The sequence below is a fragment of the Tasmannia lanceolata genome, unplaced genomic scaffold (assembly GCF_043159265.1).
Source record: "Tasmannia lanceolata isolate RefF3 unplaced genomic scaffold, GAP_Taslan_0.1 ptg000012l, whole genome shotgun sequence".
NCBI classification, from domain to species: domain Eukaryota; kingdom Viridiplantae; phylum Streptophyta; class Magnoliopsida; order Canellales; family Winteraceae; genus Tasmannia; species Tasmannia lanceolata.
Genome location: NW_027518689.1, coordinates 40,227,019 through 40,252,584, shown reverse-complemented (window position 1 = coordinate 40,252,584; position 25,566 = coordinate 40,227,019). Strand labels below are relative to the sequence as shown.

At 37.7% G+C, this 25,566-nt stretch overlaps 3 protein-coding genes and 1 pseudogene across 4 annotated transcripts in view; 3 read left to right on the top strand and 1 right to left on the bottom strand.

Moving 5' to 3' along the window:
- The first annotated feature begins 3,002 nt into the window (after window positions 1-3,002).
- On the top strand, window positions 3,003-5,248 carry LOC143887348 (citrate-binding protein-like). Of its 2 annotated transcripts, XR_013254138.1 has the most exons (3): window positions 3,252-3,392; window positions 4,476-4,547; window positions 4,749-4,889. XR_013254138.1 is itself a non-coding variant. In XM_077391446.1 (2 exons), exons 1-2 carry the CDS (start codon window positions 3,120-3,122, stop codon window positions 5,136-5,138), a joined length of 663 nt encoding a protein of 220 aa, XP_077247561.1. In that variant the 5' UTR covers window positions 3,003-3,119; the 3' UTR covers window positions 5,139-5,248. The 2 variants fall into 2 exon arrangements, 1 of the variants encoding a protein (XP_077247561.1); XM_077391446.1 differs by lacking the exon at window positions 4,476-4,547 and having other exon boundaries at window positions 3,003-3,392; window positions 4,749-5,248.
- A 4,488-nt stretch (window positions 5,249-9,736) lies between these two features.
- LOC143888800 (citrate-binding protein-like) lies at window positions 9,737-11,769 on the top strand (annotated as a pseudogene).
- Window positions 11,770-12,505: 736 nt separating this feature from the next.
- Window positions 12,506-15,388, top strand: LOC143888799 (citrate-binding protein-like). The gene is made up of 3 exons (XM_077393201.1): window positions 12,506-12,614; window positions 13,424-13,656; window positions 15,008-15,388. Exons 1-3 carry the CDS (start codon window positions 12,506-12,508, stop codon window positions 15,386-15,388), a joined length of 723 nt encoding a protein of 240 aa, XP_077249316.1.
- Window positions 15,389-15,863: 475 nt separating this feature from the next.
- The window catches only part of UGT80B1 (UDP-Glycosyltransferase superfamily protein), a 45,263-nt gene continuing 35,560 nt past the window's right edge, over window positions 15,864-25,566 (bottom strand). Inside the window, exons 11-14 of the mRNA XM_077392558.1 lie at window positions 23,382-23,458; window positions 22,870-22,917; window positions 19,418-19,567; window positions 15,864-16,245 (exon numbers count right to left, since the gene is read on the bottom strand). Coding sequence (XP_077248673.1) covers window positions 16,048-16,245; window positions 19,418-19,567; window positions 22,870-22,917; window positions 23,382-23,458 — 473 coding nt within the window. The 3' untranslated portion in view covers window positions 15,864-16,047. The remainder of the gene's footprint in view (window positions 16,246-19,417; window positions 19,568-22,869; window positions 22,918-23,381; window positions 23,459-25,566) is intronic.

Here is a 25,566-nt window from a genome sequence, read left to right as displayed (position 1 = left end):
CCATCATAGATAGGGTGTGCACAAAAAATAAGCTCCATTGGATCATCCTAACCCCTCCAAAAGCGGAGGGCAAAAATGGGCAGATTTGTGGCAAACGGTGTCTGTCCATTTTGCCCTCCACTTTTGGATGGGTTAGGATGATCCTATGGAGCTGATTTTTTGTACACACCCTATCTATGTAAGGGCCTTTCAAATAAATGCTATGGATCATCCTAATAATGTGGGCTCACAATCATTTTACTCATATATATATATATATATATATATATATATATAAATTTTTTTTTTTTCAAATCAAACACATATTATTGTCATCGCGTAGACAGCTTTATAATGATCAAAGAAACCAAAGAAAAACACACTTTTGGGATTTCTAACTTATGTTACTAAGGCCATGTTTCGCATAATGAAAATATTCCATGGAATATTTATGGGGCAAGTTGTGAGAGATGCGTGGGTGATGCAAAGACTTGAGAGGAATGAAGACATCAAGAAAAGTTCCTAAGACCAGGAAGACAATACGGAACGTTAGTCATGTTGGATGTTGGGGAATTCCGGGAGATTTGAGGAGTAGCGTGTTAGTCACAGCCGACTCTTAGCTTCCACTCTGAAATCCCGAGTTAGTTGGGATCTCCGGGATTTTTCTCAAAGACTCCACCAAAATCTCATTTTCTTGTTAAAATGCTCACTAGAGAATCCTTCTCAAATGGGTAGAATTTCAAAAATCTAATTGGCAGCTCTTTCCCCTCTCCTGAAAAATGACCAACATATCCTTATATCATGAAAAACAAGAAAAAACATATATCATGAAAAATGACCAAAATACCATTATCTCATTAAAAAAAACTATAATGCCCCTATCTCATGGAAAATAAGAAAAATGAAAAAATGAAAAAAATCCTAAAATACCCATGTGTTCTGAAAAATGACCAAAATGCCTTTATCACATGAAAAAGGGCCAAAATCTCCTTAACTAATGGACAAATGAGAAAAAGGAAAATAAAAAAAATTTAAATAAGACCAAAATGGCAAAATTTTAAAATTTAAATAAAAATTTTAAAAAAAAGTTCCTGTCATGAAATGACCAAAATACCCTTATCTCGTGAAAATGAGAGAATTAAAAAATCCTAAAAAATTCATGCCATGAAAAATGAGAAAATGCCCTTATCTCATAAAAATATCAAAATATAACAAAATAATAAAAAGCATAAAATCTAAAACACACTTATGTCATAGAAAATAATCAAAATGTCCTTATCTTCGATGTTAATCTTGATTAATTGAATATTACGTCCAAATTGGATGTTCAACCCATTTTAGTTAGGCCCACAATATGTAATATATATTTGGATCCACAATTGGAGCCCCCAAACTCAGTATGGTAATTGTGAAAAATTAGAACGTAATTTTTTTAGGACTTTATAGCCCTTCATTTCTTCGCAACTAACGCAAAACTGCTCGATCACTCTGAAATCCCTATTGAAGTCCCTGCTTGAGAAGTCCCACATATTCCCAGAGTGACCCGCAATCCGCTAGACTTTCCTAGAGTGACCCACAATCCATAAAGTCAACCGAGGATTTTAAATCCCTTATGACTAAGTTTTTAGTACTTTTTATGCTCTCTCTAATCCCGCCAACTCAATTCTCTCTTTCTCCCTCCTTCTCATCCACTCTCATACAGTTGGCCCCACGGATATTACCTGTGGATTAATTTTTCATAATCGCCAAATATGGCCCAAGAAAACAAAGCATTTCATCACAACACACATTAATGTAATGAACATAATATGAAGATAAAACAAACATTTACATGGAAAGCATCCGATTCCAAGCATCTTTCTACCTACGCATTAATTAAAGGGTTTGATTCCTGTAGGATCCTCCCTCACAATATACAAAAGACACCAACGTGAGAATTTGATTGTCACAGGAAATGATGATGGAAGATCAGACAGCTGAACAGAGACATAATACATCATATAAGACCATATAAAACATACGATTGGACTCTTGGACCATCTATCTAATATTATTATAACAATTATTTATATAATATAAGGACAGAAGGTTACAAATCCATATTTCTTTGACTTAGACCCCACTTGATCTGATCCGTTGATCCAAGAGGAAGCCACAATTCTAGCAGATTGTCATTGACCCAAACTTGATGGAATGATCCTAGCCCTTGATCCATCTAGCGTCATTCAGGTTTCCGGCAAGAAAAGCTATACTTTGTCTCTAATGTGACACATAACAAAACACCCACAAAAGGACGAAGTGTTTGGATTTGTATAAACTTTTCTCCGACAAAACCTTCCCTAAACCGAGACAAATGGTTACGTGTACATTTAAATTTAAACTTAAGATCATGGAATTCAATTATACATGCAGAATATGCCATGATAGATCTAATCAAAACACTATTTTATCTAAATTGATCTAACCATGTAAATTTCTAGAATACAAAAGAGGGACTAGAACTTATCTAGATCGGCCATGGCTGTGATCAATTGCTCTGGGTCTTCCAATGCCTATCTGGTTTGCTTAGTCTCTAGTGGCCGAGATCTCCTTTGGTCATCTTAGATAGAAAATTACCAATCCCATATTTATAGAAAATTACCTCTTATCAATCAAAAAAGAAAATATAAAAGAAAAGAAAATTACCTCTTAGAGTTCCACCCACAATAGGACTCTATTTGGCTTAATCCATTTAACCAAATACATTATCCAAACCTACATCTTATCGTTGATTGAGCTACACTAATCATCCATTTCTTAATAAGGATGAGATGTATTGATTACCCTTATACCCTTTATTGATCACTTTGGTCAATGAGTAACTCCAATAATTTCACACTTAATCTTGTTCTTCAATCTACAACGTCCATCATATCTTAGATTAATAATTGCCCTCATAAGATCTTACAATACATGAATATTAATTTCTGTATTTAACACTACATATACAGTTAAACTCTCAAAGAGAAGGGTCTCTCTTCAATAGTACATAACATATAAACAATTGAACTTTTTAAGGCCGAACAAGAGAAAATATCTTCTTCTCTAACACTATATATAATTAAACTCTCCTCTAACCTTGCATCTCTCTCTCTCTATACATGGCTCTTTCCTCTTTCTTTCTACTTGCATTTTTAGTACTTTTCGTGGACGTTTTGAAGGATGCCCGTCTTATGTGTTCTGCTGATCCAACAGATGGATTTACCTCTGTTCCATTAACAGAACACAACTTTGAAATACAAAAGCCATATGACAAGCCCCTTGACCAGCGCTACAGCTACAAACATGGAGTCCGGAAGCTATGGGTCTACTCCGATGACAAGCCACACGACCCCACCAGCATGACCAAGCCACGTACAGAAATCCGCATAAGCGTATAAATGCTCTCTCTCTACCTCCATTTTGTGCTTAGCTTATGGGATGAGTTAGGCCATGTTTGGCATCCATGAAAAAAATTCCTAGGAATATTAGTTCATACAATGTTAGAGGGTCAATGACTGTTGCTTGGGGAGAGAATTGAGAGGGTATGAGTGAGGATAGTGTGACAAGTGGCTGAAAACCGCGGAAAGAAAAACTAATATAGTTTTCTACTCAAAATATAGTTTTCTTTTTTCCAAATTTTCAGCCACTTAGCACCATCTCCTCACCGCTGACCTCTCAATTCTCTTCCTCTCCCACTCTTTCTACCCCTTTCTCATCACTTGGCAAACTAATATTCCCTGGAAAAAAATTTTCATAGCCGCTAAGCATTTTAGAGGGAGAGTAAGAGTAAGTTGGTCTTCAATATTGATATTCGCCCTACCATGTTTTGGTAATGAGGCGAACTCACCTTGTCTTCTCTTTTTAATTAGAGTGCTGAGAGCTAGTGTTAGAAAGCTGGTTAAATAATAAAAAGGTGAGTTCGCCCCATTCAAGGTATTGCAAATATTAGTAGCCTTATGAAAAATGGTCTTAATTATATCTGAGAGAGAGAGAGAGAGAGAGAGAGAGGCTGGGTGGATATAGTCATATAGTGTTTTAGAGAAAAGATAAATTAACAGGGTCTAAGTGATGAAAGAAAAGTGGTTGAGAGATTAATAAGCATTTATTGAGAGATTTGTGGTAGAGTGAGGATGTATTAAGAGAAGAAACCTTTTGAGAGAGAGAGAGAGAGAGAGAGAGAGAGAGAGAGAGAGAGATCTCCACCCAATAATCAACCAGAAAATCCATAGAAAAATAAAAGAAAGAAGAAAGAAAAATGACCCCCCTTAAAGAATCAATATGGTGCACAAATCCTCACCTTTTTCATCTCAAGATACAGTTAATTGAAGAGACTTATATACTAGTAGTAGTAGCAGCAACAACATAAGCAATCTAAATGTGAAACAACCAATTACTCCAAAAGCTTAAGCAGTTAGAGTTGATGCCAATCATTTATACTACTTTTAATATGAAGGAGTTGATGGATTTTGAACCAGGACAAGCCGTGGCCCGTGAGGCAATAGCTCTGGTACCATATGAAACAACCAATTACTCCAAAAGCTTAAGCAGTTAAGTTGATGTTAATCATTTATACTATTTTGAATATTAAGTAGTTGTTGGGTTTTGAACCAGGACCAGCCCCAAGGCAATAGCACTGGTACCATATGAAACAACCAATTACTCCAAAAGCTTAAGCTATTAGAGATGGTGTTATCTAATCATTTACACTTCCACACTTAATCCCCTTTAATATTTTCTTTTCGGAGCAGGGTCTTGATTACTCTTCTGGAGTGTGGCAGTTCGAAGGTTACGGCTATGTGCCAAATGGCACAACTGGAGTTTCCATTATCCAAATCCACGGTGCTGCTATGGGAGCAACCACTTTGATGCTCCGTGTTTACAACAGTGACCTGAAGTATTACCGAGCAGATGTATTGATTACAGATATTTACAATAAGTGGATTAGATATAATGTGATCCACAACGTAGATGAAGGAATGGTGTTTGTTTTCATAGACGGCATCCAGAAATTCGAGGTAAAAGATCATGGACCTGGCGATCTTTATTTCAAGTGTGGTGTTTATGAGCAGGATAATGCAAGTTATTACATGGAATCACGGTGGAAGAAAATTAAAATCTATAAGAAGTGTGTATTATAGAGAAATGGCTCTGATTATGAAAGCAACTTAAGTAGTTTGATTATGAAAGCAATGTGCATTCTGTTATGTTGCTCTTTGAATGTAGTAAAGGAATAAATTATTGTTCGGCATTCAGTTATGTCTCTCTTTGTATGTAGTAATGAAAAAAAAGCACACACCCACAAAAGCTAAATCGCTGATTTTTGCAGTCGATTATCTCATGTGTGTAATGCCTCCGCACTAAAGCAAAGATCCCACATTGGAAATACATCTTTTAAAGTTTTCCAATAGGTACAAGCAACTCAACTGCAAACTGACAATGGTGGGACATTCAAACAATCATGGATCATGGATTACGAGTACGTTTGATCCAGTTAATTTTTCTCGAGTTATTTTAGTCAGATTTTAAATGCTACATACTTTTCGAGTGAGGATGGTTTCTAACTCTTCAAATTATTCACTTCACATACACAATTGAACTAATTAGTGTACCCCAACACCTAACATATCTTACTTGCAAGGTGCTTTGTGTTACAACTATGACTCTATGAGTACTTAAAATTTGTAATCTATTTTGTGTTACAACTATGAGCACTTAAAATTCACTATCTATAAGCTATGAACAATGATATGGAGACCGAGCAGGGGACAGAGAGAGGAACCGAACAAATTCATAATCTATACTAAAGCATGTTTCTTTCCATTGTCATTCTCTTTCTTTCCAAGAATTTTTTGATTATTGGAAAACCTTTTTTTAATCTCATGTTTTATTTTATAGTAGGCCCCAAAACTTTAGACCCAAGTATAGCATGAATGGGCCCATCATTTTACAATTGCTCTGGTGGACCCACTATTTTGCACCCCATACTATGATGGGTGGGGCCCACCATTCTACTCCTCATGGTGATGTGGTGGGTCCACCATCTCCACTTAAACCCATGCATAGGGTGGGGCCTACCATTTTACATCTCATGTTATTGATGAGATAGGGCTAACGTTTTACCTCATGTTTTTTTATGGGATGGGACCAAGGTTTAAACTTTCGGTTTCGGTACCGGTTTCGGTCCTTGAAATTTCGGTCGAAATCTGGTACACAACCCGAAAACAATACTTTATTCCATATTAAATTTCGGTGAAATATTAAATTAATATTAAAAAAAGCAGATTTTTTGGGTCAAATTTCGGAAAAACCAAAATTTCAGCCGAAATAAATGACCCTTTCGGTGTTGGTCTCCAGCGAAATCCGAAATTTCGGTCGAAAATTAAAACCATGGATGGGACATGCCATTTTACACCTTAAGTTTTGGTCAGACCACGATTTTACCCCTACTGTTAATGATGATGGGGTGTCCACCATCTCTATCCAATCCAATGCATTAGGGTAGGCCCCCACCATTTTACACCTCATGTTTTGATGGTGTAGGGCCCATCATTTTACACCCATGCATAGCGTGGGGCCAGAATACTCGTATATACTAAATGTGAATGTTTTTTCTTTGTCATTGGTTTGTTTCAATGGAAAAATTTTATTGGAAAGATTTTTTTCATAGATAATAAAATTTCTAGCATTTTCTAAACTTATTTTCCATGGAAATTATTCTCCAAAATTGAAAATTTCCCTCTTTGTAAGAAAAAATGAAAACCTACTTAGACCTTGGATTTTTTTTTCTATAGAATATTATTTTTCATGGGATCTTTTACAACTAATAAATATCATGTTTCGGCCCCCATTTTATACCTCATGTTTTGATGGGGTGGGCCCCACCATTTTACACCTCATGTTTAATGTGGTAGGGCCCACCATCTCCACCCAAACCAAGGCATAAGGCAGGGCCCGCCATTTTGCACCTCATTTTTTTTTTTTTATGGTGCAAGGCCCATCATTTTACACCTCAAGTTTCGATGGGATGGGGCTGACCATTTCTACCAAAACTAGACCTGGAAACGGACGGGTAACCCGTGCGGGTACGGGTACGACCAGTGCGGGTACGGGTAAAAAAATATCCGCGATTTTGCGGGTGGCCATTTCATTTACCCAGAAGGCCAGACCCCACGCGGGCTGGTACGGGTAAACCCGCAGTTAACCCGGCAAATTTATCGGAGCTGTAGAAAAGCTACCATTGCAGCCAGTAGAGAAGATGATGACTTGAAATACTTTTCCACCAGTTCAACCCATTTGATCTCCTCGTCTTCTCCAACTGAATCGAGAGAACTGGATTGTGTTAAAGAGAGATGGGGATATGAGACAAGGGGTTATAACCAGAAAAATGGAGATTGGATGGGTTTGGTGGTAGTGATTAGTAGCTGGATTTAAAGGAACTAGGAAAGATTTGATAGAAATTAGAAATTAAAGAAAATGGAGGTAGAAGATGATGGTGGGTTTGATAGAAATGGAAATGGAATTAAAGGGGGTTGACGATCAAGAGGAAAATCGGATCTATTGGGTAAAAGATGAGTGGAAATGATGTTGGGGTGCTGATGGTGGGGAGGGTGGCTGTTAGCTAATGGTGGTTGTGAAGGGAGATGAAGTGGGTTTCGGTATATGGGTTGAAGATGGGCTTTAGGTTGAAGAACACAAGGTCTGGTGGTGATGGGGAGATGAGGTGATAGAGATGGGTAGAGGAGAAGATGGGATTGGGATCTGATCCAAGCGGTGGTGATGGCCGGCGGAACAAATAGTCGGGGAAGATGAAGGTGGGAGTCAGGCCTTTAGGTTTAGGGTTCTGTTCTCAAACCCACGTCACGTTAGGTTTGTCTTTGCTTGAAAAACCCCTTTATGGGAAAAGCCCATCAGCTCAAAACTTAAAAGTCCGATTTTTTGTTTTTTTGCTTTTTAGTTTTACGGGCACCCGCAGGCACCAACACCCGACCCAGGTCTACCCGCGGGTCACGAGTACGAGTTGGGTGCGGGTAATTTTTTTTTTTTTTTCGCGCGTGTGATGAAATTGGTACACGTACTCCTGGGCCGGGTGTAACCGCGGGTACGGGTCCCATTTTGCCAGGTATAACCAAAACCCATGCATAGACAGCATAGTGGGGGCTACCATTTTACTCTTCATGTTTTGATGGGTGTGGCCCCACATGGACCAGGAATGGTACTTGATAAATAAATAAGAAGACGATGTCTGACATGTAGGGCTGCAACTTGGGTCGGGCGGGTCGGGTTTTTTTCGGAAAACCCACGATTCCCAAACCCGGCCCTACCCATGATAAATCTCGGGTCGGGTCGGGTTTTTTCACGTTGACGCAATTTTTTAAGGAAAATTCTTGTTTGGCAAGGCAACTCAACTCATAGAAGTAGAAATTACACTCACATTACACTTGAATCAAACAATGATGTAATTACAATCACATTACACTTGAATCAAACAATGTTGTAATCAAACAATGTTATAATTACAATCAAACAATGCTGAATTAAAAACTTAAATCAACTCAACTCATAGAAGCAGAAATTACACTCACATACAATAACAGTGGGTGCGTGGGTTTTCACTTTTAACTTTTAACTAACAATAGAAAAAAATGTACATACTATAACTTATGTAACTCGGGTCGGGTCGGGTCGGGCCCCTTCAAACCCGGCTCGACCCGAGATTCATGCGGGCTTTTGAATGCTCAACCCGGCTGGACCTGAAACCCATGAAACCTGAACCCAACCCAGGCTATTTTCGGGTTGGGTCGATGCGGGTCGGGTAAAACCCGGTTCGAGTTGCAGCCCTACTAACATGCATTGACCCGTGAACCATTTGTTATATCCTAATAACAAATGGTTACATATTCACGTTTCTTTGATCTTGACTCCTTCTCCATCGCATGATCCTGATCACCTTGATTTATCAAACCCCATTTTAAGTTAAATCTGAGAAAAGCTATACAGTTGATTTTAGTAGTCATTTACTATGTGAGACCCAAAAAGTAACTCCTAGCATTGATTGTGACGGGAAATGTGGGCCTATAATGAGATAGATGAAGAAGAAAGCGAAAATCCAACAACAAAGCCACAGTTTTCTGTGGAAACCGTAACCCAGAGAAGAAGCTATGCTTCTGTCACACGTTTTCTTTTTTACTATTTATTCATAGTAGCAAATCCAGGTAAGAAGAATCCTAAGGAATTTAGAATAGAAAGTCCTACCCATAATAAAATGCTGACAAGCTTATCTTTGATAAAAGAAAAAGAAGAAGAAAAACTAACTAAAGCAAGTAATCTTTTAAATAAGAAGGCTTTTGGACGCTCCTTTTGTCCTGGGAATTCGGCAAAAGATTCTCCACGGTAGATGGTTGTGCATCTACATCAGCCTACTTAGTCTTTTTTTTATGTTTTTTGACATAAGGAAACACCCACAAAAAGATAAGTGTTTTGATTTCTAGAAGTTTCTTCCTCCAACATAACGGCCTCCAAACTTAGATAAATGGGTACATTAGATACTTATTTCTGTCTTATGCTCATCCAGCGAGTAGCCTTAGCATTTTCCTTGTCAAAACCGCCCCCCCAAAAGTAGCATCTTCTAAATATATGTAGAGTTTAACGCCAAACAAAAGGATCTTAACTTCTTCTCTTAATCACTATATATACTGTTACTCAAAACTCTCCCTCATCACTTAGCATTGTTGTGAACATGGCACTTTTTTCTTGCTTTCTATTTGCATTTTCTGTTTTCATGGACGTTTTGGAGGACACCCATCTCCTATGTTCTGCTGACCCAACTGATGGATTTACCAATGTACCATTAACAGAATGGAATTTTGAATTACAGAAGCCATATGACAAGCCCCTTAGCGAACGTTACAGCTACAAAAATGGAGTCCGTAGGTTATGGGTCTACTCTAACGACAAGCCACACGACCCCAACAGCAATACCAAGCCACGTACAGAAATTCGCATCCGTGTAAATGCTCTCTCTCATATGAAAGCACAATCAAATAATTATACAAAAAACATCACTCGATAAAGATTTACCTGGTTAGCCACGCTGTGTTACTAAGTCCGAAAGCAATCTAAGAACTGCTGAAGGCCAACATTACAAAGTACAAAGTACCCAAAAAAGTATACGACCTAGATCTTATATACAATTTGAATCATATTAAAATCGTTTCCCTCAAACTCAAAACTATAACATTTTTTACAAGTTGGTTTATGGTTCCGACGCGTGCATGCCAATATATCCAAAAAAGAGGAGGGTGGGCATTCACATTATTGAGTAATCTAAACCAAGGTTTAAAATTTCGGTTTTGGTACCGGTTTCGGACCCTGAAATTTCAAATTTTCGGTCGAAATCCGGTACAAAACCCAAATTCAATATTTTATTCAATATTAAATTTCAGCCAAAATTTCGGAAAAACCGAAATTCCAAAATTTCGGCCGAAATAAATGACCGTTTCGGTTTAGGATGGTTTAGGTGTCGGTCTCCACCGAAATTTCGGATTTCGGTCGAAATTTAAAACCATGATCTAAACCATTCATTTCTTGGGCCTCCACGAGATGGGCCGTGTCCCGAAAAATCTTCTCTATATATCTGAAACGACCGATTATTCCAAAAGCTTAAGCTGTTACAGCTGGTGTTCTATGATCATTTATACTTTAATACTCCTTAACACTCCCCCTTACATGCGACGCCTCTTTTTTCGGCTTAATTGAGGATGGGCACATTTGGCCCCTCCCTTTTAGGGTTGACCATACACGTGAATGTTTAACATCAAGGAGTTGTTGGGTTTAGAGTAGAAGGCAGATCACAGGAAGTAGCTCTGATATCATGTGAAACGACCAATCACTCCAAAAGTTTAAGCTATTAGTGTTAGTGTTATTTAATCATTTATATTTTAACAGATCTTTAACCCTCCGATCTTCTTTGGATGATTACTTAACTTTTGTCCATTTTAAACCACCATTGATAGGAGGAATATGATCATCCTATGGAGAAGATTTTCGGGGTATGACCTATCTAAGTTGGAACTCAACATTTGAATGGTTTAGATGACCCAATAATATGGGCCCCACTATTATTTTTAGCTACACTTGCAATCACGGCTACCCACCATATAATAACATTAGTTGTGCAATTTGTGTCAGGTCGGGTTGAGCTTTTTCTAAAAAAAAATGAATTGGAATCAACCCGAATCGGAACCGATTTTACGGTAAAAGCACAACCCGAATTCGCAAAAATTGACCCGGAGTTGCACCCTTATATAAATACTACAGTAAATAATTAAAGAAATTCTTATACATTAACAACAAGCGAAACAATTTTCATCCCTTGTTAGTGTTTTTAATCTTTGGAGCAGGGTCACTATTACTCTTCTGGAGTGTGGCAGTTCGAAGGATAAATGGCACATCTGGTGTTTCCGTCGTCCAAATCCATGGTGCTACTAAAGGGGCTACCACTTTGATGCTTTTTGTCTATGATGGCGATGTTAAGTATTACAGAGCCAATGTGATTGCTACAGATATATATATGATAAGTGGATTCGATATAATGTGATACACAACGTAGATGAAGGAATGGTTTATGTTTTTATAGACGGCATCCAGAAATTTGAGGTAAAAGATCAAGGACCTGGAGATCTTTATTTCAAGTGCGGTGTTTATGCCCAGTTTAATGCAAGTTATTACATGGAATCGCAGTGGAAAGGGACTCAGATCTATAAGAAGTGAGAGGCACATGCAAAGGTGTATCATTATGAAAGTATATATATGACATCAAGTACCTTGTAAATGACATATTGCTGTTGCCATACAGCTTTGTTGCTCTTTGCATATAAGGAAAAATATTGCTAGCATTCGTTATGTCTCCCTTTGTATGTGGTAAAAAGGGACAAAAATAAAATAAAAATAGTTAGTGTCGGTAGCGTTTGGAAAAAAAATTGCAAAAATTCTTTTTAGTCAAAGTAGGACAACATATCCACTGTGGATCGGATCCATCTATGTCTTAGTAAAGGTCCATTCAAATCCCTTATCAGTCAGATTGGATTCGGAGTATTCTTCAGATCCTACTTCCCATGTCTTGGTCACAATTCATTTCAAATTGGACGAAACATTGGAGTGCCTTAGAAGGTCCTAATAAGATAGCACATAATTAAAATTCTTCGGCCAAGCCATAGTGGCGGGCCTGACGGCATCACAGTGGATTAGGGACTTATGGTCAATGGTTAGAGAAGAGAAGTGGGTGTGACTCTAGACTTATTGCTTGAAAAACTTCATGACTTAATTTTTACTAAAATTTTCCATAAATAATACTTAAAAGTTATAAAATTTGGAAGGCATTTTTCGTAAAATAATATAATAAAATCAGATTATAGAATTATTTTAGTTGTCTAGATATGATCGAAAATAATTTCGTGGATCCTAGTAATGTGTCTAAATTCTACACACATGAAAATTACTGAGAAAAATGCTACGATGCACAAGGAAACACCATTTTTCCAAGGCCAGAAGCAACCACTTGAAAGGATTTGGTTCTGAAGGTTCATCTGGGGCTGCAGGAATTGGTAGTTCTAAAGGTAAATGTGGATGAAAGGTGTCTACTGCTCCTGCAACCCCATCTTCGTTCACCTTTTCTTTCGCTAGTTCCATAGCCCATGACTTCACCTGCTAAAAATCAAGATCATCAATAAAACAATACATTTCCTTGCTTTAACACAAAAAGACTTTGAACTTTATGTACATAGAATCAAGAGCTTTGTTTCAATTCATAGATAAATGAAAATTTTAAAATGTGCCTTTTCACCGTGGAAATTAGCCAATATCGTATAAGATATCTGCTACGTGTAAATAAAACACTTCATCCCAACATCCTCAACATATTAAAAACATATGAATACAAAATCAGTACCTAAGTAGATAAATTAATAAATAAATTAATGAATAAGAAGACAAATACGTAGGGACATGTGTTGGACCCGCGAACCATATGAGTAATATCCTAATAACTATTATGAGAAATGATTACATCCCATTTCTTTGATGTTGAGTCCCCTTTGATATCCTCAGCCTCTTGATTCACCACACCCAAAAATAAATCTCTAGCATTGACGGTCATGGCCTACTCGGTCTCTTTCTTTCACATAAGGAAACACCCACAAAAAGACAAGGGATTTCATTTCTTAAAGCATTATCCTCCAACAAACAAAACCGCCAACAAACAAAAGCATCTTCTTTACAATGAAACTTGTAAGGCCGAACAGGAGGATCTCATCTTCTTCTCTTTCAACACTATATATATATATATATATAAAGATAATCTCTCTCACAGTACTTAGTAGTGTTGTGAACATGGAACTTTTTTCTTGCTTTGTACTTGCATTTTTAGTTTTCGTGGGTGTTTTGAAGGAGGCCCATCTAGTGTTTTCTGCTGACCCAACCGATGGATTTACTAATGTGCCATTAACAGAATGGAATTTCCAATTACAAAAGCCATATGACAAGCCCCTTAGCCAGCGTTATAGCTACAAAAATGGAGTCCGTAGGCTATGGGTTTACTCGGATGATAAGCCACTCAAACCCACCAGCAATACCCTCCCACGTACAGAAATCCGCATACGAGTAAATGCTCTCTCTCTCTCTCTCTCTCTCTCTCTCTCTCTGATAGGTAAGCTGGGGTTAGGAAAGACCCCGACCATATTTATTAATAAAGATAAAAAGATACAGCAAGAAAGACCAGACAACGAAGCCCCACAAAAAGGGGACGAACAAACAAGGACTAACAACCAAAAAACGAAAGGGGGCAACAGAGCCCACAAAAAACAAAGGCAGAAGCCATAACAAAACATACTAAAGACAATCCAAATCCAAACAGATAATTCAAGTAGAAGATCATCAGAGAAAGCGAAGATCCCATAGAAGGGGGTGCCTTTGAGATGGAAGGGAGGACAAAGGATGAGGGAGAAGGAATGAAGTGAGCCTGAGGCTCTCTCTCTCTCTCTCTCTCTCATGAAAGAAACATCAATCTATAAAGATTTACCTTGTTGGTCACGTTGTGTTACTAAGCCACATAACAATCCAATAATTTCTACTAATGGCCAACATTCCAAAGTGCAAAGTAGCCAAAAAAGTATATGACCAATAGCTTATGGGTAATCATAAATTCCCACCCCTTAAACGTTAAAAAGCTTTAAAGTCTGTCACATACTTTAAGTTAGAGGGGTGTGAATTATCCTGCAAGGGGTGCGAATTTATCATCCCCCTATCTTATATATAATTATATGTTCTAACCCTATTTTCAGTACAAAAGTTTCACTCAAACATAAACTATAAGATTTTTTTACAAGGGGGTTTATGGTTCTCCTTTTTCCCTTAATTGGGGGCCTTTCAGTCTCCTTTAATCGTATAATAACGAACAATTTTTATATGTTGGAGGTTCACAGTATTGAGTAATCTAAACCATTCATTTCTTGGGCCCCGACCTATATGGGCAGTGTCCCAAAAATCTTGTCCGTACGATGATCCTAACCCTGCGATCCTCTTCGGAGGATTATTTAACTTTTTGCCCATATTGAACCAACATAGATGGGGGAATCGGATCATCCTATCGACGGAGAAGATTTTCTGGGTATGACCTATCTACATTGGGACCTAACATTTGAATGGTTTAGATCACCCAATAATATGGGTCCCGCTATTTTTTTTTTGCTATACTAGCACGCTAAGCCGCCATCTAAAAATAGGTGGGCAATTTAGGTAGGGTCGGGTCGAGATTTTGCTAAAAAAATGATTTGGATCCAACCCGAATCAGACCCAATATTCTGGTAAAAGCACAACCCGAATTCCCAAAAATTGACCCGAGTTGCACCCGTAAAACTATAATAAATAATTAAAGAAATTCTTATACAGTAACAAACAATTTAAAAAAAAAAAAAAAATCATCCCTTATTAGTGTTTTTAATCTTTTGAGCAGGGTGACGATTACTCTTCTGGAGTGTGGCAGTTCGAAGGCCATGGCTTTGTGCCTAATGGCACATCTGCTGTTTCCATTATCCAAATCCACGGTGCAGCTAAAGGAGCTACCACTTTGCAATTGCGTGTTTACAATGGTGACATTAAGTATTACAGATACGATGTGGTAACGAGAGATGTTTATGATAAATGGATTAGATATAATGTGATCCACAATGTAGATGAAGGAAAGGTTTTTGTTTTTATAAATGGCATCCAGAAATTTGAGGTAAAAGATCAAGGACCTGGTGATCTTTATTTCAAGTGTGGTGTCTATGCCAACATTAATGCAAGTTTTTACATGGAATCGAGGTGGAAGGGGATTAAAATCTATAAGAAGTGAGAATGACACAGAAAAGTGTTTGATTATGAAAGCAATGTCTAGTACTTTGTAAATGAAAATTTACTCTTCGTATATAGTAAGGAAAAAAATATGGCTAGCATTCACCTGTTTCCCATTGCAAATGCAAATGGGATAAGTTAGTTGTCTTGATCTGATAAAAAATAACTTCAGAATCCTATGATAAGGATCTAAAATGAGTCCATTGATCCCAGTAATGCGTCTAGATCCGGATGGTCCATCCTATCATCTGGGTCCATTGATGCCCCTACATGTTGGCCATGAGCCAAATGGATATTTCAGGCCATAGCGCAGCTAAATCTTAGAGGCCTGGTTTGTTGATGAATCAAATTTTTGTAGCATACTTCACATGAATTACTTTAATAAGCATCTAGTATTAAATCATGCAAGGGCCAAAGCTTGGTAGGAGCACAAATTACATGTCTGGGTGCTGGGCTTAGCCAAACAGAGTATCAGCTAAAACAAATGACTATCTTTTATTTTTCTTATTCATGAGAGTACTAATTAAAACAAATGACATATTTGATTTTTCTTATTATTCAAGAATCTGCAAGCCAATAATAATACAACCTATGAAGACTACACAGCTCGCCGATAAAGAACAACTAAATTCTATACACAAGCAAATTAGTGAGAAAATTCTATGATGCATAAGGAAGGCAACACAATTTTTCCATGGCCATAAGCAACGACACAAAAAAGTTTGGTTCCGAAGATTCATCTGGGGCTGTGGGAATTGGTAATTCTGAAGGTAAATGTCGATGAAAGGCGTCTACTGCTCCCGCAACCCCATCTTCGTTCTCTATTTGCTTCGCTAATTCCATTGCTCGTGACTTCACCTGAGGAAAAAAAATCAAGATCATCAATCAAACAATGCATTTCCTAGCTTCAACACAAAGACCTTGAACTTTATTTATGTAGAATCAAGAGCTTTGTTTCATACACAAATGAACAATTTAAAATAGTGCTGTTGACCATGGAAATAGGAAGCCAGGAATTATTTTGTGGAAAATGATATGAGGACGCAAAGAGAGGCCTGCCACTGCCATTGTCCTTGAGGTCCCTGCTAGCACTCTTATCTTGGATAGACTTGATATCATTTGTTCACGTCAAACTATATCCTTGGATAAAATAATATTTTTTTTAAAAATCCTAGATAATTCAAGATAAACTTTGCTAGGCGGGAGAACCAATTCCAGGAACAAGCGGGAGTGCTATCCCCATGGTGAATTCCCCCATTAAGTCTTTTCTAGCCGACAATGTACTAGTACATGCAAAGATGGCCTGATAATACTAGTTCATACAAAGATGGCCTGTGATCAGATTGAATACCATGAGAAATAATTTATCCTTCATAACATGAACCATGCTCAAGAGCTGCAGAAGTGGGTGCTAGATGCTAGTAGATTTTGTTCTCGGCAAGGCGACTAGTCCACAAGAAAACGCCATAACCTTTATATCGGACATGATCTTCCTCACTGATTTAAACATGCCCTCAAACATGCCCTTTTCACCCAAGTGATGGCACCTCTACTCCTCAATCAGAAGACTAAAGGAGGCTGGGAAAACCCAGCACAGAGCAAACCACAGAGGGCAGCACATAAGATATTCCTAGTAATCGTGTGCTGAATAAAGATACATTTACCAGCCTCCTCCCTTTCCATGTTTAAAATGCACCTGTTCGCCAACCTCTTTTCAAAATCCAGTACGGCCGTACAAATTCATTCTTCACGGGCAGGACCCACTCTAAAGCTTGAAACTTTGGTGGTACATGAGAGTTCAAATGATTACCACAGGCACCGTCCATAAGATTACTACTCAAAACATATGGGAGAATCTACTTAATTTGACGAATGAGCATATAAGGTAGAAAAATCACGAAATGTCGACCAACGAGGAAGTGTTCTCTAGTCCAACAACCTGCCTCCCTATTCTCAAATACCTTTAATGAAAAAAATTCTGACCAAAGATGAAAGCATCTACTTGATTTGAAAAATAAGCATATAGACAGAAGTGTAAAGAAATGTGGACCGATGAGGAACAATCCCCACATGAAAATTTTATTAGAACCAACATAAGAGCTCTTCCATATGAAACATGCCTGGATTATCTATTACTATGGTTAGTTGTGCTGACGTCAGGACTATGATAAGTCCTGTTGGCGAGGCAATGGACAGTCAGTGCCTACGATGCATGAAGTCATAATTGGTACGTGAACTTGAAACAATTGATTCACATGTTGTGTTGGTTCGTAGATCTAGAGAAGGATGATGATATTGAAAAAAAAAACAAAAATAAGTGGAAGAAAGAAAGGGGGAGAAATAGAAGACAGTAAAACCAGATATCCTGTGAGAACAAGCGACGGGGAATTGGGATAGGGTTTTTTCCCGAATGGTGAAGAATTCATTAATATAAAGAGACCGAGGTGGTCGAGTACATAAAGATAGAAAAGAAACAAAAGAGAACAAGAGAAGAAAGATCACAAAGGAAAAATAAACAGAAAAGCTCAAGGCGGAAGATGATCATATTGCTCTAGAGCCTCCAACTGAACCCCCCCTTCTAGCTAAATTACCGCTACCCCGTTAGCCGATCTTCTGAATGGTGGAACAAGATAGATGAATTTATACCATATAGGTGATAATAGAAATGAGATGGAAGAGAATTCATACCATACAGGTGTATTTCCTTTTATTTTAGTGTTGGACCTAACTGAGCGGCAACTATGTTATACTTGCGTAGTAGTCAAAACTACCACAAAAAAAAACATTGAGAATTTTTCAATGTAGGCCAAGTCAGTGAAAAACACACATCCCATGATATTTCATTGTGATAACAGAAATGAGATGGAAAGGAATTTATACATTAGAGGTGTATTTCCTTTTTATGTTAGTATTGGACCGAACTGAGCGGCAAGTATAATTCATACCTTAGAGGTGTATTTCCTTTTATGTTAGTATTGGACCTAACTGAGCAACAAGTATGTTATACTTGCCTAGTTGTCAAGACTCAGAAAAAAAAGCCATTGAATTTTTCAATGTAGACCAACTCAGAGAAAAACAAATACACTCCAAATGAATTCTTTGTAAAGTTCTGGCACTACGTAAAGTTATGGAATTTTCTCAGAATGGAAAAGATGTAATGCTTTATAACTAAATATAATGAACTTTTATTTAAGACAGTTATGTTCTTGAGCTTGAAGTAACAAATTAGGATAAAATACAAAAGACACAAAGACACCTCTTAAGAGATATTGTGCATTTGTGCTTGCAAGAAACAGGTGCAACCACAGGACAATGAATAGATACAGGTCACAGACTCAATAAAAGTATATGGAACCCATCCAACATGCGTGTACTAGTCAAAATAATTAAGCAAAGCACCCATGCGACATAGGTATATAGTAACTCATTTTCTTCTATTGGACTTTATGAAGCCCTTCATTACTGCTTTCCAGATAGACTGGGCCAGTTAGAACCAAGGTTTTAAATTTCGGTTTCGGGATGGGTTTTGGTCCTCACCGAAACCGAAATTTCGGACGAAATCTATCGAAATCAGATGTAGTCATATTCTACACCGTACCAGATTTCGACAAAATCCAAGAAAATTCGGCCGAAATTTCAGTAATTTCGGCTGAAATTTCAGTAATTTCGGCTGAAATTTCAGGATAATATTAAATATTAAACAAAATCCAGATTTTTTCGTGATATTCAAAATTTCGGTCGAATTTTTTTAACGTTTCGACTTTATGCAATTTCGGTTTCGCTCTCAACCAAAACCCGAAATCTCGGATTTCTGTCAAAATTTAAAACCTTGGTTAGAACAAGCTCATACAAAATTCATTCTACAGGGAGTCCCCACACAAGAAAACAAACCAAGAGATATAGCACTCTTTTCAGATGAGGCCAAAATGAAGGCGACAAATAATCCATCCACTTCTAACGCAAGATAACCCATCACACAAATTGGCACAGATCAAATACAATTGAATAATAGAGAGTATAAAGAGATTACCTCGGGATCAAGCATAAATCTTATAGCATTTGAAAGGCCTTCCATACTGAGCTCGGAAATAGGTATTGGTGCAGGACCGACTCCTATTGCATGAACCCTATCACCCCAGAAAAACTGATCGCCAAAGAATGGCACAATAGCTGTTGGACACTGATAACATGGACAGGAAGTGAGACAAAACCAGATACACACAACGTTGATCCAACACTTGGCATTGACAAGTAGTGCAAACAAAATAACCAGATTGAACATAATTCTAGAGCCAGCATTTGAAAGAGTAAACTAAGAAATATCTTCACAGCCTCAAAATTCCGAACAGTGAGCAAACTAAAATAGATATATAGGACTAAATTGTTTAGGACTCTACCGAAATGCTGGATAAAGTGATTGTGTTCCTAAAGTTTAGCACACACAATCAGGACTTTTAATTTTACATTAAGATGCAATAAACTTCCTTGTTCTTGGTGAGGGATGACATTTGAAAATTTATTTGTACACACAAAACAAATAGTTTGCAGAGAGAGAGAGAGAGAGAGAGAGAGAGAGAGAGAGAGAGAGTAAAAAAATGCAGCAACATCAAATCAAGTTCTGGCGAGATACCTGCCACACCATGTGGCTCGAGATCAGCTGAAAAATCAATAGGGTGGGCACTGATAAGCAGACAAAAAACCACAGAAAATTGTGATTATAATCGAAAATAAAAAGAAAGGGTGGCCCAGTGCACGAGGCTCCTGCCATTGCGGGGTCTGGGGAGGGCTAGATGTACGCAGCCTTACCCCTGCTTTGCAGAGAGGCTGTTTTTGTGACTCGAACCCGTGACCACCAGGTCACAATGGAGCAACCTTATCGTTGCGCCAAGGCTCGCTCTCTAATTATAACCGAAAATAACCAAAAAAAAAAAAATCTGCATCGCACCCAATGATTTACAACATGAATATGACCACCATCGGGCTTGAATCTATGACCACCGAATTTTTGTTAAAACAAATACGCATCGATTGCCCGACTAACAATCTCTGTATGACCACTCCCCGCTTGACTTCATATGTTATCAAGATTGACACCCCAGAAGTTGAAGTGATGGCTCCCTTCGATCGCACAAACTACGGAGGATGGAGAAGAACTACTCTTCTCAACTAGAAAGAGGAACTTCAGAGGAGGGAGAGATGCAGAAGGAAAGAGGGAGAGGAGAAAAAACGTCCAAGAGTCTTTCTCTCCTCTTTCCCTTTCTCTATTTTATAAGGAAGTGTCCAAGCATTGTTAGACGTTTCCTCCCCTAAAATTTTTCAATTTCCTTTTTGCATTTTATTTACTAAAATAGAGTTTTATATAAAAAGGAAACTTGCTTCCCTTATCTCTCTCTCTCTCTCCATTCTCCACCAATAGAAATTCAAACTTTCCACATTAATTTATCTAATTAATTAATTAGTCTTACATACATCACTACTACCGTAAATGCACTTGAGTGCATACACCATTGGAACTGTGTAAATCCTCCCTGTATCTCATATAGTTGATTTGATACATCCGTGCAATACATAAATCGGGGACCCGGATTCTCTAAGAATCCCCATGGGTCAAGTGAGACATGAATGGATTGACACAGGGATCCGATGATCTATCTTGCAGGACTCCATGAGTCCCATTGCGACCACACCATGTAGTCCAACTACAACCGCATTTAGGTAAGTGGGCCCCACAAGGCCATTGCCTTGAAGATGACCGTCAAATCATCCAAATACCCCTAATCACATCCTATGTGTATATCCTTTCTCCATATCCTCACTGGGCTGGTCCCTAGGGGTGGACACTCACTACCCCCTAGGTCCCCAAGGTATACCTTCCAATCCACACGCTTGAGCCCGCAAATGCATTTGTAAAAGTCCTTTGTAACATAAATATATCACACATAAATTTTGAAAACCTTTCGATAAACAATTTATCAAATCGCCCGGATATATTTAGAGGCTCGTGCTATGATCGAAACTGCAAATGACTTTCCTCTTCTAAAGAGGTGGAGGATTCCTTGTTGGGCATCCCTAATGATCTCATAGATTACGCTATAGCACAACACTACCGAATGTTATCCTGAATCGAGAACCACTGTAAGGTAGATCAAAGCCATAGAGCAAGCCCACAGACCAATATGACCCCTCAGCTCTAAGGACATATAAAGGGTCTTGTCTGGGTAGAATAGCCTTATCCTTATTCCATATCTACGGGCTATTCTAAAATAAATGATACCGTTCAATGCGTGAACAATTCACTACATCCATGCTGCCTCTCCGGGGTCCACTACCCCAGTGGCCGAGATAATCCACCCCAATTCATGTATGGAGGCAAGGCCCTGATGCTGGTTGTGTACATGAAGAGATGTCCAGCCTCAACGTCAACAAGGAACATTTTAGGTTTGCAAAGAACTAGAATATCATATATCCGCACCCCTTAGGATCTGTGAATCCATGGGCATAGGAAGGAGCTCAGGAATCCCCTTTTACTTTTAATATAAGCGAAGTTTCTTCGAATCTTTAGCACAACCCGATCCGTATATTCGAAATAGATCTATTCCTACTTTGCTACCTAAGGACAAACATGTGTCAATATAAAAAGAACATCAAACATATTTCGTTAATATTATCCAATAGATGTCATGAATTTCATTGATTAATTAAAGTTCAATACAACAATGACGGGCTTTTAGGGCATACACTTGAAAAGATAACTGCAAAGGTTCATTCGAATCGCCCTAGAAAAGTTTGAACAAGCATTATCTCTCGCTTTCGTTGAAGGGAGACAGATGCTGGATGGTGCTCTTATCACTCTAAGATTGTGTTAATTCCTCGATCAGAAAATAGCTTATGATCTTACAACAAGTGGTGCGCTAAAGGAAAACATAGTGATTTCTAATATTTCCCCCCTGCCCTAAGTGGCTGTTTGAGCTTTGTGCTTCGTCTTGTTTTTGTTTGGGACTCCTCACCCTCTTTTTGTTTAATAATTTTTTCTGCTTCTCAAAGCAAAATATACCTATATATTCTCTTGGGAAGTTGAATGCACCATTAACGTCAAGCAATCATGATGCAGCCTTTGTTCACCTTCGAGCTCTAAATCTTGTAGTATACTTAACTTCTCTTAATATTAAATATTTATTTTCTCTACTCCTGCCCTAGATCTTGTAAAACAGAAAATAGGAATTATAATTGATACAACTTTAAAATGATGGATTCAGAAATAGTCTATATTCATCATTGAATTCTAGTGAAAATGATTTCTCTAAAAGAAAAATGAAGAACTTTACAAAGTCTCCAAAGTCACAGTTAATTGGATATAGCAGGTGCACGGAAACATGTCTGTGTCAGGAACAATACACACCTTATGCATGATACAATCTACATGGAAGTAACAAATGGAAACAGGACAGACAATTTGAAACCATGAGGTTATGAGAAACTAACCCCGGCCTTTAGTCCTGTGGCTGTTGTACCCGCTCCACCATGATGAACCTGTAAATTTTTAACATAACAAACCTCTGGTAAGAGAAGGGAATCTAGAATTTCATTCATAAGCTAGACAGCACATATATCACACAGCATTATTTATGGCAGATCTATTGTATAATTATTGAATTTCAGGTGTCTTAGAGTGGAACTTTTAGAATGACCCTGATGATGCGACCCACCAAATGGCGCCCATACATTAAGGATTTGTAAAGAAATACAGATTGTAAATAATGAATTGAGTAAAGAAATCAAGTAACTGGATACTGTTCTTTTAAGAGTGAGACTTCTAAACTTTAAATTTCAAAGGGCGATGATATTTTCAAACCCCACGCCCCCCAGTACGCATGCGCCCCCCTTTTAACGTCAAAAAGCGTACTGCAGCGGGGGTGAAAATATCATCTCCCATTTCAAATTCCTATACAACCAAGTCTTCAAAACATTATGCGCAGAATTTAAGTGATACTCACCACTGCAGAACACTGAGGAAACAACCAGTCATGAGGGCAATCCTCAAGAAGGAATACATTGTCTGGAACTTCAGCAACTGCAAATTACAACAGAATTAAAAGGGAAACCAATTATGAGTTAACAATAATTATTGGGATAACAACACCAAACCAAAATTCAGGAAACACCATATGATACAATGATGATTTCTATGTAGTTTTTCCATTAATAAAAAAAATGTGAGTAACCTCGCTTAAACAATATTGGAAATGTAAAACTGTCACTTACCCAATGCAAATTGTATGTTAGGAAACTTCCTTGTGTCAAGGCAAAAAGAAATTATTTCCACATGTAATATTAGTTAACCATGTAACAATATATATTTAGGCTTACAGTCAATGTAAAGTGAAGCTATTCTTTTATTCTATTTAGGACATTTAGAAGGGTAGTTTTTTTTACAGTTACTGTACATTGAAAGAATGTTGTGTTTCTCACATGGAGAAATGTGAGAAGAATGCAGCATTTACCTTTTCCTCCCTCCAGCCTCAACTCTCAAACCACAGCCTAGAATTTCACGAATTCATCGCAGTAGGAAATCATTGGATCCAGTGTGGATTCACCATCAATTTTAAATCCACTGAACAGGAAGGGAGATGTCTTTTTTTCAAAATAAAAAATAAAAAATTATATATATATATATGAGGAAATATATATATATATATAGAGGAAAGGGTCCCACAGCTCCCCAATCACATGGGTCCCACAGCTCCGTAGGTGATCCAAACCATTCATTTGCAAGGCCTAATCATAGATAGGGTGTGTACCAAAAATCAGCTCCATAGGATCATCCTAACCCCTCCATTTGTGGAGGACAAAAATGGGCAGATTTGTGGACAAACACTGTCTGTCCATTTTGTCCTCCACAAATGGAGGGGTTAGGATGATCCTATGGAGCTGATTTTTGGTACACACCCTATCTCTGATAAGGCCTTTCAAATGAATGCTTTGGATCATTCTAACAAAGGGGGGCCCCATGTGATTGGGCGCTTAAGCGCACCATAACTTTGGTGAGCTTAAGCGCACCAACAGTTTCCTCATATATATATATATATATATATATATATATATATATATATATATATATATATATATATATATAGGTGCATATGTTAAATAAACAAAAGATTACAAAGGATAAAGATTTCCATAGGGACTCTTGAAGCAGCACTGCACTGAAAGCAAAAGGCCAACAAAAAATTCAGCTCTTTGCATGAGGCATGAGCCACCATTATTATTATTATTATTTTATTTTATTTTTTTGAAATGGACTTGATCCACGATTATTAAACCAATAACTTGTGCTTTACTCTCTAGAAATATAGAAAGCCCAATCAAATCTTGACTTTTGGCATTCTAAAAGATCGACAAGTCAGATAGACCATGAAAACTCGCATTGGCATCACAACATCCTTCAATGATATTAGAAATCCTATGATCCGTGAGCACGGATTCGTGTGACGAGGGTTGACACAGATACGTGGTGTCTGACAAGCAACCCCAGGAAATCTAGAAATGGGGATATGCCTGTATGCGCAGTTACATATAAAATTACTGATTAGTAATCATAATTCGAAACAAAATAAACATAGTATTTATGAACAAACTAATAAAATTACCAAGGATTAAGTAGCTAAGTCTCAAAGAAACATGAAATAATCAAATTACAGTGCATTCATCAATCTAATCTAGTCGTCTTTAGTCTCCAATATGCATCAAGAAAGAGAGACCAATGGGATCCGATGAATATAATATTGGAATTGTATAGTGTTTTAAGTTTAGGAGAGGAGAGATGACAACAAATATTAGATAAAGAAGAGTTAATAATAAAATACGAATTAATAATAAAAGAAGAGGTAAACACAATATTCGATTATAAAATACAATTTTACTTGGCACGGTACAATAACATCTCGATGCGCCCACATTAAGTCTGACAACTTCAGGAGTATATTTACAAGTGTCGAAAGGAGTGTCAATACGTGTCGACAAGGGGGTTAGTGTTGTCGCGCGTGTCTGCTGAAAATTCGAAGTGTCGGCTAAATCATAGCAGAAATCCCTTACTGATCATTTATGAACTTAGTAAGTGACAGTGATATGGATTATTATTTGTATTTTAGCCATAAATACAATGTAGAGATAGAGATA